Source organism: Prinia subflava, chromosome 6 (assembly GCF_021018805.1).
Source record: "Prinia subflava isolate CZ2003 ecotype Zambia chromosome 6, Cam_Psub_1.2, whole genome shotgun sequence".
Taxonomy (NCBI): domain Eukaryota; kingdom Metazoa; phylum Chordata; class Aves; order Passeriformes; family Cisticolidae; genus Prinia; species Prinia subflava.
The window spans coordinates 38859847-38876151 of NC_086252.1; the positions used below are offsets into that span (position 1 = coordinate 38859847).

The following is a 16305-nucleotide window of genomic DNA, read 5'->3' on the forward strand; positions in this document are numbered from 1 at the left end:
GTATTTTCATGGTTTCTGTTGCTGCAGCTGAGGTGAGGCACATGTTAGGTTTTTTCCTTTATTTTAAAGCTAATTTCCTCAACAGGCTACTTGTATTGCCATTTAACTTTCGCTTGTCGTGATGGTGCTTTTCAGGTAGCAGTGGCTTTAAACAGAAATAAAATTTGTTTTTTCAAGTAATTGAGAAACAAGTCTTATATATTTTTTCAGTGTGAATGTTGGTCTTGTGGATTTTGTTTGTTGGCGATTTTTTAAATCACATTCTTTCCTATTTTTCTGTAATGTCCCAATGGCACTTCACAACTGGTACAGAGTCCTTCTGAGAGCTCTCAGGTGTTGTTTTACTTATTTATTTCAGCTGGATACATTCCATTGCTTTATTTCCTCTTCTGATTTTCGTGTAACTTGCTCACTTTTCTCCTTGACCTTCTATTAGTTTCTGTCTCTTCCTCTTTCTCTTTCTCTTTCTTTCTCTTTCTCTTTCTTTCTCTTTCTCTTTCTTTCTCTTTCTCTTTCTTTCTCTTTCTCTTTCTCTCTTTCTTTTTCTCTTTCTTCCATCTTTCATCCAGCTCGTGTTTTTATTTTCTCCTTTAATTCTCTCCTCACATTTGTGTGTTTTTCTTTAGCAATCTCATATGCATGTCCCTACTAAGCAGTCACTTGACATATGGCCAAATATTCACTTCTGCTTCAATGCTCTATGTGTTAATGCAAACCTAGATGTGTATTTCACACATCTCTGTATTCAAAGTAGCCTGTCCTGAAGTAATTGCTCAGAAGTGGGCATGTTGGAAAAAACCCCTAATTTATTGCTTAGAATTTCCTGATCTACATTTCATTTCCTGTTTACATTTATGCTGTGATTGTGGCTTGATTGTAGGTTTAATTCCCCAGTTCAGCATGGATCTTTGTTTTGTAGAAGTGTCACTACATGCTGCTTTATGAACTGTAACCTGAAAATACTGAGGTTAAAGATGGATAAAACCACTGCCTTAAATCACCTTTTCTATGACTGTAGGTAGTGGTTTATGTCAAAAGCATCAGTGGATGATAAAATGTGACTGTAGCTGTAATTGCTTTCTGCATCAGTAGAATTATACAGAATTTGTCACAGAAATATAAAGTGATGCTGTTTTGCAGATGCTTATAAATAGAATATTAGATCAGCCATTTATAATAAGGCTATTGTTTTATTCATGGCATCCCTCCTGTTTTATGGTAGTGGAGACAGAAAGACAACAATTCATTTTATTGTGCATTCTTGCCTTTGTTAAACAGCCTAAACAATCTTTATTTTTTAGCCCTGTGAAGGCTTTGGTGTGGTGGGCAGTGTGTGATGGGAGCGAGGTTGGGCTCAGAGCTCTGTCCTGGGAACATCTGCACTGAACAGCACAATTGGACCTTATTCTTCCTGTGTCTCTCCCCAGACTGATTGTCAGTTTGACATTGATTTAGTATCGTGTAATATCCAGTAACTGAGATAACAGAGCCTTGTATTAGATAAACAAAAAGATTGAAGTTTAAAGTATTGAAGTTAGATGTAATCCTAATGTAAATGTCCAAGTCCTCCAAGTGTTTTATTCCAAAGACCATGGAACACCCACTGGTGGCTGTTACCATCTGGTGTTGAGTGGGCGTAACAGGCTGTGAAGTGAGTTCTTGCAGTTTTGGTTCTCTGGATCATTTCTAGGCATACTGACAATTTAACTAATGGAAGTGTAGTAACACTTCTTATTAGCTCTTAATAAAATTTGGTCATAATACTCTTATTCAGTAAATTAACGTCAAATTTTACAAGCTGGTTTTGACCTCAGAATGTACTACGGGTAAATAACTGCTGACTGTCTGGGATTTCTAAGATGTATTGATTTTTTTAAAAATCTGACTAGTGTTCAAGCATTCCTCATAGTAGCAGTTGCTGAGTAACATTTTTAGTATGAATGTTCAATTATGGCTCATTATGCAGGTAGTGAGGCACCAGCACTTTGTGTCCAGGCACTGGTAAAAGCCAGAGTATTTCTGTGCAGCAGGCGTTGCTGCCCAGAGCCCACAGCTCCGGGCACCGAGCAGTCCTTGGGGCTCTCTGGCGCTCCTTGGCACGTTCCCTTTGGGTTCACTCTGGGCTCATTCATGGATTTCTGCAGCAAGAATTTACATTTCAGATGTTACCTTTAAATGTAACTTCCATTGCCTACTCTGCTTCCTCAGGGAGGTTTAGCTTGGATATTAGGGGAAATTCTTCATGGAAGGCCTGTCCAGCCCAGGGCAGTGGTGGAGTGCCCGTCCTGGAGGGATTTAGAAGCCATGTGGATGTGTCACTTTGGGATCATGGGCCACTGGTGGCCTTGTGCTGGGGGAACAGCTGGGCTCGATGGTCTCAGAGGGCTTTTCTGACCTAAACTCTTCTGTGGCTCTGTACTGCATCCCTGCTGCCTGCATAACATGAGACCTGAATGCTTAATATTTCTGTTAAAATAATGCTGATTCAGTATCCTCATCTTTGTCGTTTTTTTTCCAGACTCTTTAACTTTTTCTTTTCTTCACAATAGCATTGCTGCGCCTCCTTAGCCTTTCCTTACAACACTGTCATTTGTGCAGTTCAGCTGACATTCTTGGAACTGAAGTTAACTTAAGAGGCAAATATTTAGATAGTAGTTTACCAAGTAAAAAAAATGTATAGAAATTTGCAGCAACTGCTGTTCATAGTACCCAAGCAGGGATGAAATTCAGCTCAGCCTTTTACATCTGGGGGTGTTGATTACAGACTCTTAAGAAAAGGGTAGCTGTCCACTGGGCACTGCAGCATAGTTGCACAGTGTTTCTGTTCTTTAGACTGTACTAGGTAATCAATTAGTTTCTCATTAAAATAGGTTGGAACATATATTCGAAAAATTAGAATTGTAGAACTACATCAAAACTTTCAGGTAACAAAATTTGCAGAGATTTTTATTAACATTCCATTCATTGTGTTTGGGAGATGATACCTGTCTGCCAGTAAGCTGATTCTGTTTGGTGTAAGGTGAGAAAATGATCATTATTGAGTTTGCAGAAACTTGCACGTGAAACGCTGGATTTATCTAAATAATTTATTCTTTCAGATCCTCCGCCCACCAGTGTAAGCAAACCCCAGGTGTCAGAGGGTGTTCACACCAATGCCTATGATATTAGGACAGAAGCAGAGCAAGGGACTCTCTACTCACCAGAGCAGACATCTCTCCATGAAAGTGAGGGTCTGTTGTGTGCATTTTAAATACTAGAATATATTTCTGTATTGACAGTATAAAAATGTAATACAGTTATGAATGCAACAAATAACAAAGTTATATAATACTCGGTGAACTTGTTCGATGACTTAATTCTTATGCTGGCTTTGTATCTACAGGGTCTGTAGGAAACTCAAGAAGTTCAACACAAATGAATTCTTATTCTGACAGTGGTTACCAGGAAATAAGCAGTTTCCATAACAGCCAAAACTTGAACAAGTCAGAGATCAGACAGCAGCATTCCCTTGGTGGGCCCCCCAACAACCATGTGGTGAGGAGCTCGCGCGCCGAAGGGCAGACGTCGGTGCAGGTACTCTGCCCAGTGCGCTGGGCGCCTCTGGCTGTGCACGGGCTCTGACAGGGCTTAGAGACAGCAGCTGCATAGCTGGGCCCCCCTCTGCAGGGGCTGCAGATAAAGGTACAAGATGAGTTTTGGTTTAACACTTCCACTGGTTACAAAGCGGGAATGGCTTGCTGCAGAGTCTCCTTTGCTGGGATCAGCACATGTGACGTGGCTCATTCACAGGAGCTGAAGTGAAGTAGCACTCCTGACTGCACAGTACACTGCTACTATCATATCAAGAAAGTATCACTTGCTCAAAATTCATTGTGAAATGGGGGAAAACCTTCCTAGAAGTTAGACTGTACGTAAGCATACTTCTTAAAGGAAGATGCTGCTCGTGTTCCTATACATTCTATAGGTTCTAGCTTTTCCCTCCTTTTTTGGTAAATGGAATGATAATAAGATAGTAATTGATGGAATATTTCTGGATTATACCAGAACTCTGTGTTACTATTCCTGAGTTTCCAGAGTGGTTGAGTAGTGAGGAAGGAAAGCATAGGTGAAGATTAACATAGCAAGCCAAATGAGAATGAGAACAGGTGGTTTTTTAATGTTAAATTGTCATTTTATGTACTAAGAAGCATTGGTTAGAAAAAAAGTTACGGGAAAGTTGAAGGAATTAGGTTTAGGGTAAGAGCTACACTCCAGCTGTATGTATGTACCATTAAGTTGTGTGTGTTTCCTGCTGACTTCTCCATCTTACAGGAGAACAATATCCACTGTATGACCTAAATGATAAAAGTGATAAATGTTTCTGATTTTCGACAGCCTTCAGCAAATGCCGCTGCCAACCGTGTGATGAGACGGGTCAGCTCGGTGCCCTCCAGAGCGCAGTCGCCCTCGTACGCGGTCGGCGCCGGCGTGTCCCCGTCGCGGGGCTCTCTGCGGACGTCTCTGGGCGGCGGGTACGGCTCCCCCGGCGCGGCCGAGCAGAGGCCGCTGCCGCCGCACGCGTACTCGTCCAGCACGCTGCCCGTGCAGCGCGCGGGCTCCCCGTACGCCGCGCACCGGCCGGCCTCGCCCTCGGCCGTGCGCCGCGGCGGCTCGCTCACCTCGCGCCACGCCAACCCCGGCAGCGCCGCCCCGTACCAGGCCGCAGGCAGAGTCGGCTCCCCTCTCGCCCTCACTGATGTGCAAACCAGGGTGGGTTCTCCGTCCCAAACCAAGCTGGGATCCTCTTCCCCGAAGCGTTCCGGCATGACGGCGGTGCCGCAGCACTTGGGGACGACGCTGCAGAGGACGATTCATGACATGGAACAGTATGGACAGCAGTACGACATCTATGAGAGGATGGTCCCCCCACGGCCAGACAGCCTCACGGGTGAGTCATGGACACGGACAAAGCACAGCACACCGCAGCTGGAGAAAACCCAGAACGCGGTCCTGGTGTTGTGGATGAAACGTCGGGGCACAGCTGTGGTGGTAGTGTCAGGCCAGTTGCAAATACTGATGGCAAACACTCCGTGTCGGTCACAAGTTCCTGTGAATTCTGGCTTTATGATTACTAACTGCTGGCCATGCCTTGAATTAAATCCTATGATTTAGGTTGCTAAATGAAATTCCAAGTCTTACAGAGGCATGTCAACATTTTCAGAGATAAAGTACATTTAAATGTGTATGCAGGCTAAGCAGAAAGTAAAACATACCAGCCTGGAACTAATTTTAGATCTAGATCTTTCTTAAAATACATAACTTATTACCACTGAATATTAGGGGTCTTTTTCCACTAATATTTCTAGACTATCTCATGCTTCAAATTATATATAGGGTAACCACTTTAATACTAGCTTAAAATAGAGCCTTAAAAGGTAGAATCTATTAATCTGAGAAGCAGTTCTTGTTAACATGCAGTTACTTTACATTGTAAGTTTTGTGTGTTACTGATTTTGTTCTGACCTTCTTCTGAATGAGAGCAGATGAGGTTATTTTCCAATTGGACCACATGCCCTTTGGAATAGATGGCAATTTCTGGTTTTTCTTTTGAACCATTATAGGGCAGGAAACTCCAAAATGCTCTAATTCCTCAGCAAAAGATAACGTGTCTTCTCCCTCACCTCTGTTTGCAAGACTTAAAAATGCGCCAGTTTGATAAGGGGTTGGGAATGAGTTTGATGGGAAAGGCCGTGCTGCCCTCCTTGCCTGCTCGAGTCCTTCTGTTCTCACCACTGTAGATGTGTTTTCTTAGCGATGGCCCAAAGCTTTCCGTGCAGACACGGTGGCAGAGTGGGTCTGGGATTTTGGGGGGGAGAATACGCAGATAAAGGATACATTTGGTTACACATCACTACTCCATTGCACTTTTGAAGTTGTTCTGTAATCTCCGTTTCATCATCCTTGCATAGCTCATTTCACGTATCCTGTTGCTTTGATAACTGCCAGAGCTTTAGTGCCTGCAGTATTAATGCTGAAGTCAACAAAGTTGTATACATTTTATATGAAATATTAAATATATAGCAAGGTGAAAAAAGCTCATCCAGCTGCAGCATAGCTATTTATATATACTTACATCATGGGCTATTTAAACCTTTATAAAGTTTCTTCTCCATGTGCTTACATTTCTGCTGCCACTACCAAGCAGGCATTTGCTCTCACCACTGCAGACTGTTTCGGTTTCAGGATTACAACCCCTTTAGGCTGTGTCCTCTGTCTCGACAGGATTTCTGTCAGGTCCATACTTACTCTATCATTGCTGAACCTGTGCACCGCTCGTGCTGACTCAGCTTTTATTCTCTGTGGTTTCGACTGTAAACGATACCAAAAAAAATTAAGTCAGAAAATTTCAAGTTGTCACTGTACGGACAAAACTTTTGGTCAAGGAAAAGCTGCTTTGTCAGTGAGCCCTTTCAGTGTGGGCCATTTAATAACATAAAAAATGCAATGACTAAGTGCTTATAACCGGTAGGTTTACATAACACCTTTTCTTGGCTAAGGGAGGATTCAGTCCTGTTGCTCTGCTGAGGATGGCCCTGGGCCTGTCGCTGTGCTTGGTTGCAGGCCTGAGGAGCTCGTACGCGAGCCAGCACAGCCAGCTGGGGCAGGAGCTGCGCTCGGCCGTGTCCCCGGACGTGCACATCACCCCCATCTACGAGGGCAGGACGTTCTACAGCCCCGTGTACTGCAGCCCCAACCACGGCGCCGTCGAGCTGCACCACGGCTCCCAGGCCGCCCTGTTCCGCAGCGGCTCCGGTGGGTGAGGGCCCCGCGCGCGCCGCCCGCCCGGGCCGTGGGGAGCGCGGGGCACGAGCAGGGACTGCGGGGTGTCAGTTCAGGGGGACAGAGGCTGGGCGTGAAGGACTCAGAATAACCTGCAGGAAGCAAAAGGCTCTTGGGATGCTTGCAGGCAATGCTTGGGGCTATACGTCACTGTCAGCCTGGGGTCAGTGTTTTCTGTTTGATAGCACGTGCACGGCTACATCCCAGATAAGTGTATTCATGACACACAGGATTTATTGCTGCCTCTCATGCATTCTCTGTGCATCACTCTCTTACGAATTGAGTTGGTTCATGGGGTTTTTTTATTCATGAATACAGTAAAACAAGCCTGCCACTAGAATTACCTACCACATCTTTCACGGTAAAAATACTGTTTTACCCGACTTCTCAACAAAGCATAATGGTAAATGCTGCAGCTGAGGATTGCCTATGGAAACCAAAATATTCCTCTAGTATCTCGTAGATGTGCCACTCATGTATTATGAAGAGCATAGGCATTAAATTAGTATTAGGATTTATTTTCTGTAGAGAGAAATAATGCATGTTGCGATGCAGTTTGTTCTTTAAAGTTGATTCATAATTTGTATAGTGGTTTCCAAAAACTCTTAAAATATTAGGGTGATTTAGTTAAGTAACTCTCTAGAAGTATTTATAGAGAACTGTCCAATTCATGTCATGTTTTCAGACACTTGAAAATGACATTTTAATGTTTGCTAATGCAACTGCAATATCAAGAGAACAGAGTGCTGAAAGAGGCACCAGTTTTTGCAATTGTCCTGCCTTCCACAACATAGAATACATGGAGTTTGTCAGGATGTGCCAATGAAGAAATATAACTAGAAACTGGAATTCTTTGTTTACTTGTCTACTTAATAACATTTACCTTGGAAGAACAAGAGCCACCACAACAACTGTGTTCAGATAAGGAGATGCATGTTCTTGTTCCCTAACCACTCAGCTTCATCTTTGCAATGATCCACGTGTTACCTTTTGACAGGGAGAGTGTACATGTAGTTAGGAAAAGCAAAATATCATATAAACAATATGATTTTTTTTCCTTTTTGGTACAGTTATTGAATTGGTATTATGAACTTTGAAAACACTTTGCACCCAGATTTCTGCTTGTTGGCATGGGGTGCATTTCCTACTTTAAATACTTGCTGAGGGAAGCTGAGGCACAAGTCTGAACCCACTAAACCTTTCATTCTGTAACTAACCTCTTCATTTCCTTGGGACACTGAGGAATTGCTCCACAAAGTCTGACATCAGCTTCCCACGGGGAGCACAGTAGGCGTTTTCAAGACAAGGTTTCTTTCCCGCCCTGTTCAGTAGGTGTCACCCCTTCTCTTCAGCGGGCACTTGTTCCCTGGTTGGTTTTGACCCTGTTTTGTCCTAGGCATGGGTAACCTGCAGCGATCCTCCAGCCAGCGCAGCACGCTCACATACCAAAGAAACCCCTTCGGGCTGCCCGCGGCGGCGCTGGCGGAGCCGCTGCGGGCGGCGCCGTTCCGGCTGCCCGAGGCCGCCTACGGCCGCCTGCACGCCGCGCCCGACGGCGGCACCACGCGCTCGCCCTCCATCGACAGCATCCACAAGGACCCCAGGCAAGTCCGCTCCGGCACCGCGCACCGAGCCACCCAGCTCCGCCTTTACTGCCAGAACTGTAAACGCGGGCTGCTCCTTGCAGTGAGAAAAAGCCGCTGTTACGCATTTGGTTGTTGCATTTTGCTTTCGTGTTTGTTTTTGTGGAGGAGTTATTACAGGAAACACAGCTTTGATGAGATTGGACTGGATTATTGCAAATATTTTTTAGTAACCTGTAACACTGTAGTAAGATTTCTCTTCATATGAATGGGAATCAGGGCTTGAAAATTCAAAAGTACAGACCTAATTTATTTGAATTAAGTCTTTATGAACAGCCTACTTGAATTTCAAAACAAAGTAAGTGTTAAAGCTATTTATAAATGTGCTATTTTGAAAGTGAACACACATATTTCTGCAATAATTACTGGTTTGATGTTGTAGATGTTGTTCACAGTGTGGGCCTGTGACCAGCGTAGTATCATCATTGTCATTTATTCTAGATGCTGTGCACCAAAGCCTTGTATTTAACCTGGGAGTATCAAAGCCCAGGCTGTGCACAGCTAGGAGGGGTTTATGTGTATGTTCAGTGTGGATTTGGAGCTGGTAGAAATTCCAGTCTCTCCTCAGATTTGTGGACTGAGGAACCAGCTCGTCCTGAGGAGCTGGGCTCAGCTGTGCCCCGAGGGCTGTCCTAGGGACATGCTGGGCACCAGGGAAAGCTCAAGCAGGGATGGTGAGACTGGAGCTTCTCACGGCATTCCCTGCTCCTGTCTACAGCAGGCTCATAGCACCAGGCAGTTATCTAGTTTGGGCCAGTCCTGTCATCTCAGCAATGAAAATGCTGCTTTAATGGGTTTTGTTATTTGATTCATACGTGGAAATTGATATATATTTTTTTTATATTATATCTATTTTTTAATAGATATGGAGACACTGAATTAATTTCATTTAACTGAATGGTGCATTCATCCAAATGATGTTAATAGGATAATCTTAGCTCTAGGTAGTAAAGCTTAGAGGCTGCCCGCTCTGGTAGTGTGGCAAAAAGAGTTACTTGTAGCAGGGATGCTTCCCATTCAGGGCAAGGTACTTTAAAGAAACTTTGACTCAGTTGCTGCTGCTGATGCACCTTCTTAACTTGTAATCTTACAGAGGAATTGTTTTTACCCTACATTTAATCTGTTCCAGTTTCTGATGTGCATATCAGGCTGTGGCAGGGGAGCATGTTACACAGCCCCAGGGTGTAACCACTCTGGAATGAGCGTGACTAGCTTTACTGGGCCGGTTCCCCTTGGGTTTTCCTATCATTAGTATGGAAAAATAAACCTCTGAATTGTTGAGCAGTTCAAAGTGGGCACAGACCTGAGCTTCCCCTTGGTGACACTTTGGGTCCTGGGAAGACCTGAATGGCCAGGCCAGCATTAGTCTTGGAACAGCTTCGCAGCTACTGCTCTTGGAACATACTTTGCTGGGTTTTTGGTCTCTTTTGGTTTTTGTTTTTTGGGGATTTTTGTTGGGGTGGTTGGTCAGTTTGTTTGATTGATTGTTTGGGGGGTTGGGGTTTGTTTTGTGTTTACTTGCATTTTTGAGCCTGGGAAAACTTAAGATGCTACTTTATCCCACCCCAGTCCTCCTTTACAGAAAACAGATAGCCCAGCAAATATTAATGACTATGTTTCTAAATCTGCAAACTGGGCATGTTTCATGGCTTTTCCTGGATTGGTCTGCACAAAATTGTTGTGGTTTAATGAAGGAGATATTCTTTCATGATTTTAAATTTACAATCCCTGAATAACTCAAATCAAGCAAACATCCTGGATCTGATCCTGACAATAACACTTCAGGATGTGCAGGTTTTGTTGAGGTGTAATTGGCTTCTGCCTAGGGAGAACATTAAGTGCTGAGAGAAAAATGTTGTGTGGAAATGATGCCCCTAAGCAGCTGTTGAGGGGATATCTTTTGCATTATCTATTTAACTTTGGGGAGATTTTTTGTAGGTTGAAGTGTTTGAGCCGATGTTCCTTAGTGATTATTTGTATTTGTGTGGTCCATAAGCCAACTGAAGCACATTGGATGTAATGTCCTTTTCCAGCTGGAAGACTAAAAGGTGATGTGAGCCACTGCTATCCCATTATACCTGGTTTTCCTTCCAGCCTCTTTCTCCAGAACAAAGTGAAATTGTTGGAAGGCCGTTAGGATGCTCAGTACTCATTCTTAGTAACTCCCATGCTTAGTGAGTAATCCTTCTCTCCTGTGTGCACGGAAGGGAGTTTGCGTGGCGGGACCCGGAGCTGCCCGAGGTCATTCACATGCTGCAGCACCAGTTCCCGTCGGTGCAGGCCAACGCCGCCGCCTACCTGCAGCACCTCTGCTTCGGGGACAACAAAGTCAAAACAGAGGTGGGTACTGCTCCTCCAGGGCTGCGGTACCAGGAAAGCTGGGCCTTGCCTCTTCCCTTTTTCCATCATGACACAGCGTTTGGGACCCTCTCGTGTTCTGTGCATACCAGGTGGATGCTAACATTGAACTGCCCGGGGCGTGTAATCACATACACTCAGATTCCTCCTGTCAGAAGAGCTGCATGGAAATTCTATGGAAATCTTTTACCTTAAAGTTGTACCATCCAGCAGAACTCTGCAGTAGGTCTGCCAGAGCCTGGCTTTGTATAACCTGTTGGTGACTGGAGATTAGAACAGCCAGGAGCTCTGGAGTGCTGTCATTGCTTTTTCTCAAGGCATTTTGAAGCCTCGCAGGGAATGAGTGAGCTGTCAGGCAAAGGAAGGGAGCTCAGCCCTAGGGAAACATGGAGGAATCTGTTTATGTCACTGTGATGTGGAGGCAGGATACATCTGAGTGAACATTCAGATTATTGTTGAAATTTCTTGCAACTTTGCATTCAAAGACCTGCTGTTTTTGCAAAGCAGCTATGAGCTGTTGATTTGAGGGAATTTGCCTTTTCATTTGCATCCTACGTGTGTGTGTGCTAGATGTTATTTTCAGTATAAATTGTATTTATGTTAATAAAATGTTGGTGCAACTTTTGTAAGAAGATAGTCCAACATAATCCACTGTTGCTGGGAGATGAAAAATAGTGGCTTTGATGACCTGGTGACAATCACAGTGATAATCAGCTTTTATTCAGCCATTGCAGTGTGAGGGGGAGATTCAGTCCCATGTAGCAATCAAATCAATAAAGTTCAGCAGCTGTTTCTTCTGGAAGTAGAATTAGTAGAAAAAGTAGAATAGGAAGTACTGTTCTCGTAGAAACAAAAGCCTTTTCCATCTGTGGAGTGAGGTGTGTGAGATCAGTGGGTGCTGATGGTCCTGACATTCCACTTTGCAGGTTTGCAGGCTAGGAGGTATCAAGCACCTGGTGGATCTCCTGGATCACAGAGTCCTGGAGGTTCAGAAGAATGCCTGTGGTGCGCTGAGGAACCTCGTTTACGGGAAGTCCACTGATGAGAACAAAATAGCCATGAAGAACGTGGGAGGGATTCCTGCCCTTCTGCGGCTGCTGAGGAAGTCTGTCGATGCTGAGGTCAAAGAGCTGGTGACAGGTAAGCCTGGCAGGGAAACCAGCGGAGAGCTGCAGTGCAAGGTGTTTTATTGGACACTTCCCTTGATCAGTTAGAACAGCACAGAGTGTAGAGTCACTGGGAGAAGTGAATGCTGAAGTGAATGCTAGGTGGAGCACCCAAAGCTCCACCTAGGATGGATTTTCCCTCGTATGAGTCTCCTGCACACACAGCAGGTATTTATTTATTGATTCTGAACAGTTCTTTTATTATGGGCTCTTTTTATCTTTATCTTGACAACAGTTTCAAATAAGATCTTGCAGAATTCATAAGTTGGATCCAAATTATGTAAATGTGTATGGTATTTAATCTGAATTATAATCAAGGTTGACTTCTTCAGAAAAAAGTATTTAGGCTGTGTTTCATGATGAAAAAGAAGATTCAATGCTGTGTTCAGCATGGTATTTGCATATACAGTTCTGCTGGTAATGTATGTCAGATTTCATACTTCTACATCTGAATGTCACGTATGGAGACTTTGCCAGGTAGGGGACTAGGGATTTCTGCCCGAGGATAAAAGATGGGTAGCAGTTCAGTGCAGCGGATGGAGGGATGGATGGAGGGATGGGACATGCTCTGGTCTTGTTGCTGTTGTTTCCAAGAGGGAAGTTTCTGTAGGATTTTTACATTCCTTCTTGTATGTTCAGCTCTGCTCCTCAGTACCTGACATTCCCAGTATATGCTGCAAGGTAGCAGGAATGTCAGAGCAAGCCATCCTTATCACTGGAAAAAAAAAACAAACCAAAGCCATGCCCTCCTCCACTGTTCACCTTGTTCACCTTGCTTTCCTTCTTTTTGGATGCTGGCTTGCCACGTTCTGCCTGCTCTAGAATCACATCACATATTTAAAGTAATGTCTTTGCAGTTGTCAGTGTCACTTCATGTTTGTTTGCCAAGTCTCTGCTGACTTTACTGCTCTGGAAATGTCTTCTAAGGGGTCCTCTGGAACTTGTCCTCATGTGATGCCGTGAAGATGACAATCATTAGAGACGCTCTGTCCACGCTGACAAACACTGTGATAGTGCCCCACTCGGGATGGAACAGCTCCTCCTTTGATGACGATCATAAAATTAAATTTCAGACTTCCCTCGTTCTGCGCAATACAACAGGATGCCTGAGGTATTTGCTCTTCTGGAATGCACCCTTTTAAAGAGTAATCATGTTATCCAGCACGGTCTTTCTTGTATTGTAATTTTAAAGACAAAGGAATTGTTTTAGTTTACAGAGTTCCATCATGTAGACAGCTTTTCCAATTGTCCTTTTTTTCCTAATAGAAAAATATGAAAATTACCAAGTTAGTCACTAAGAGTTGCTGACCAATTACCAATCAGCTGCATAAAATCCTTCTGCAAACTGTCTAATAAGGGATTATCTGTCTGTCCTTGCATACACCGTGTTCCTTTGTCATTCCAACCTTCAGGAACTTAAGCTCTGCTGGGGAAGAGGCACGAAAGCAGATGAGGTCCTGCGAAGGACTGGTGGACTCGCTGCTCTATGTGATCCACACCTGTGTGAACACCTCGGATTATGACAGCAAGGTGCGTGTGTGTCTCATCTGAGATGTGTTAGTGCTGACCTGTGTGCCTGCTCTTGGGCCTCTGTGCAGCTCAGCTGAGCGTGGTGGTGTCCTCAGCTCAACTGGCATCGCTCCCCACCCCGGTTACTGAGGCACAGCCAAGCTCAGCGGCGTAGCACAGGCTCACCTCTTGTTTTCAGCAATGCTGCAGCATTTGTTTCTTAATAAAACAGTAATAGGCTCTTATGCTTTTCATTTTCAGAATAATAAAGAATAAGTCACTATAGCAGATACCACTCTTATAAATATTGTCAGATTTGAAAGAGATTTCATTTTCCCAAGGAGCAGCCAAAACAGCACAAGGCCCAGCATTAGAGTTTAGCGCTTCTGCTCCCAGTGCCTTTTCTTCTCTGCTGAACTGGTTTGGTTTGGTTTGGTTTGTGTCTGTGTGAGGAAGAGCTGGTGACACGGTGTCTCTCTGGTTTGGTTCAGACGGTGGAGAATTGTGTGTGCACCTTGAGGAACCTTTCCTACCGCTTGGAACTGGAGGTACCTCAGGCGCGGCTGCTGGGAATCAATGAGCTGGATGACCTGTTGGGAAAAGAGTCGCCCAGCAAGGACTCAGAGCCAAGCTGCTGGGGGAAAAAAAAGAAGAAGAAAAAAAAAACTTCGCAGGAGGATCAGGTTTGTATTCTCCATGTCCTGCAAATACCTCAGATGAGGTTTGGCTCATGGTGGGAGAGGATGTAGCTTGACAAAAACAATCCTACATTGAAAAACAATATAGAGGTTTTGTCCAGTTACAAATCTGCGTTTCTTTCTCAGTGGGATGGAGTTGGCCCTATTCCAGGATTTTCCAAGTCTCCTAAAGGGGTGGAGATGCTCTGGCACCCGTCGGTGGTGAAGCCATACCTGACACTCCTGGCAGAGAGCTCCAACCCAGCCACTCTGGAGGGCTCTGCAGGATCACTCCAGAACCTTTCTGCAGGCAATTGGAAGGTATGGGAATTCCTGCTCCTCTTCCTCACTCTGTAGTCCAGCTGGTTTTTTCTGATAAGACCCTGGGAAGTGTTTGGGGGGGACATGCCATTTTCTCGTGTGCATCTGAGCATTCCCCTCTTGTCTGTGCATTAGTGCTTGTGTGCTGCAGTCGTATTTCCACAGTGAAAAGCCTTGGCAAAGAGCAGGGGCAACAAGAGCCATATGGAAGCTAGCCTTTATATTAAATAAACAGAAAAAGCTTCTTCCGGTGCATGTCAGATCAAAACAATCTTCTGGCATCTTCTAGCTGTGAGATCTGGTGGGAAGGTGCTGTTGGAATAAGACCAGGACAAATAAATTTACCTTATCTACATATTCTGTTATTTATTTCCATACATTCTGGCCATTGCATATAATGTGCTACAAAGGCAGCACATGAGAACACGATATTGTATTTCTCATGGAGAAATTAAAAAACACAGCAAGCATTAATTGCTTCCTTTGCTTGCAGCAAGCCAGCTAAGCCTTTTTCAATTTGATCATTACAAAATTGGTGTTTAAAAAAAAATACAACAAACAAGACCCAAACCTGCTGCTCCCTTTTCAATAATCATTGTCACCTGTTCAAACACTAACTCTCTTGGTAAGAGGAACGAGTGAAAAATGGCCAAGAGCCAGCTCTGTGTAGTCACAGGAGGAGCACACAGCAGGCGCGTCATCGTTCAGTGAGGTGGCCCAGCGTGCCGAGGGTCGCGGGCGGGCGGCGCCGTGGGGGTGGTGCTGACTGTGGCCGTCAGTTCGCAGCCTACATCCGCGCCGCCGTCAGGAAGGAGAAGGGGCTGCCCATCCTCGTGGAGCTGCTGCGCATGGACAACGACAGAGTGGTGTCATCTGTGGCCACTGCCTTACGGAACATGGCCTTGGACGTCCGGAACAAGGAGCTCATTGGTGCGTACGCACCGCCCTCCGGAGCGCCGGCGGGCACACCTGGGGTGGGAAAGCCACAGGTCCCACAAGGGGAGCACCACACTCGATGTTTCTGTGTCACAGCTGTGCCACATAAAAGAGCAGCTTGCCAGAGAAGTATTGCCATGTTAGTGTGCTGCTGGCCACCTTTCATGGATGGGAGTCAGCCAAACCAGACACAAAACCTCAATGCCAAATGGGATGGAAACACAGCGCTGCTTCCTTGGAGCTCAGTGCTCACCTGCTTGGGGGCTGCAGGTCTCCCACGTGTTCTCAGGGGATGGAACAGCTCTGCTGCCATGACAGCACTGCTTTTTAACAATCTTGGACAGGAAGAGAGGGAAAAAATCTTCTCCTAGTAAAATATTTCCAGGAAAACACAGATGTAGAGCAGCATCTGTGTATTTGCTGAACTAGGTCATCAACAGGGGTGCTTGCTAGAAAAACTTACTGTCATGTCAGTTCTAATATTTAACCCTTTAAGCATTCATCTGTGCCTTTCTTATCTAGCATTTAAAAACCCCCAACAAAATAATAATCAACTTTCCTGCCTTTCCCACCCTGAGGTTTTTCAGTCTGTTTGTGTTGAACATGCTTCAGCCTCAGGCTGCTGTGGCTTCAGTGAACCCTGTTAACAAATGGCATGATATAAAAGTCTCATTTTTGTTACAAAAGCATTTTCTGTGTGTAGAATTGTGAGGTCAAGGATATAACAGCTGTTCATAGAGACAGAAGGATCTTTATTCTCAAAAAGAGAAATACAGGTGAGCAGAACTTTGTTACCTTTTTCTGAAGCTTCAGAGTGTTTTCCTGCACTGCAAGTGTTACAGGTGAGAAATGTATAATAGGAGGGAATCCTATTCC

The 16305-nt window shown here is 44.6% G+C and overlaps 1 protein-coding gene across 10 annotated transcripts in view; it reads left to right on the forward strand.

Annotated features, from left to right (window-relative positions):
- PKP4 (plakophilin 4) overlaps positions 1-16305 on the forward strand; it is a 64428-nt gene that overhangs the window by 41629 nt on the left and 6494 nt on the right. For 3 of the 10 annotated variants that reach the window (XM_063401083.1, XM_063401084.1, XM_063401089.1), the window contains 12 exons: positions 3099-3224; positions 3383-3573; positions 4375-4927; positions 6601-6792; positions 8216-8427; positions 10674-10802; positions 11747-11960; positions 12914-13097; positions 13399-13516; positions 13987-14178; positions 14320-14493; positions 15273-15423. In XM_063401083.1, coding sequence (XP_063257153.1) covers positions 3099-3224; positions 3383-3573; positions 4375-4927; positions 6601-6792; positions 8216-8427; positions 10674-10802; positions 11747-11960; positions 12914-13097; positions 13399-13516; positions 13987-14178; positions 14320-14493; positions 15273-15423 — 2436 coding nt within the window. Of the gene's footprint in view, positions 1-3098; positions 3231-3382; positions 3574-4374; positions 4928-6600; positions 6793-8215; positions 8428-10673; positions 10803-11746; positions 11961-12913; positions 13098-13398; positions 13517-13986; positions 14179-14319; positions 14494-15272; positions 15424-16305 lie in introns of those variants that run through there. The other 7 variants (XM_063401081.1, XM_063401082.1, XM_063401086.1 and 4 more) reach the window with 5 other exon arrangements.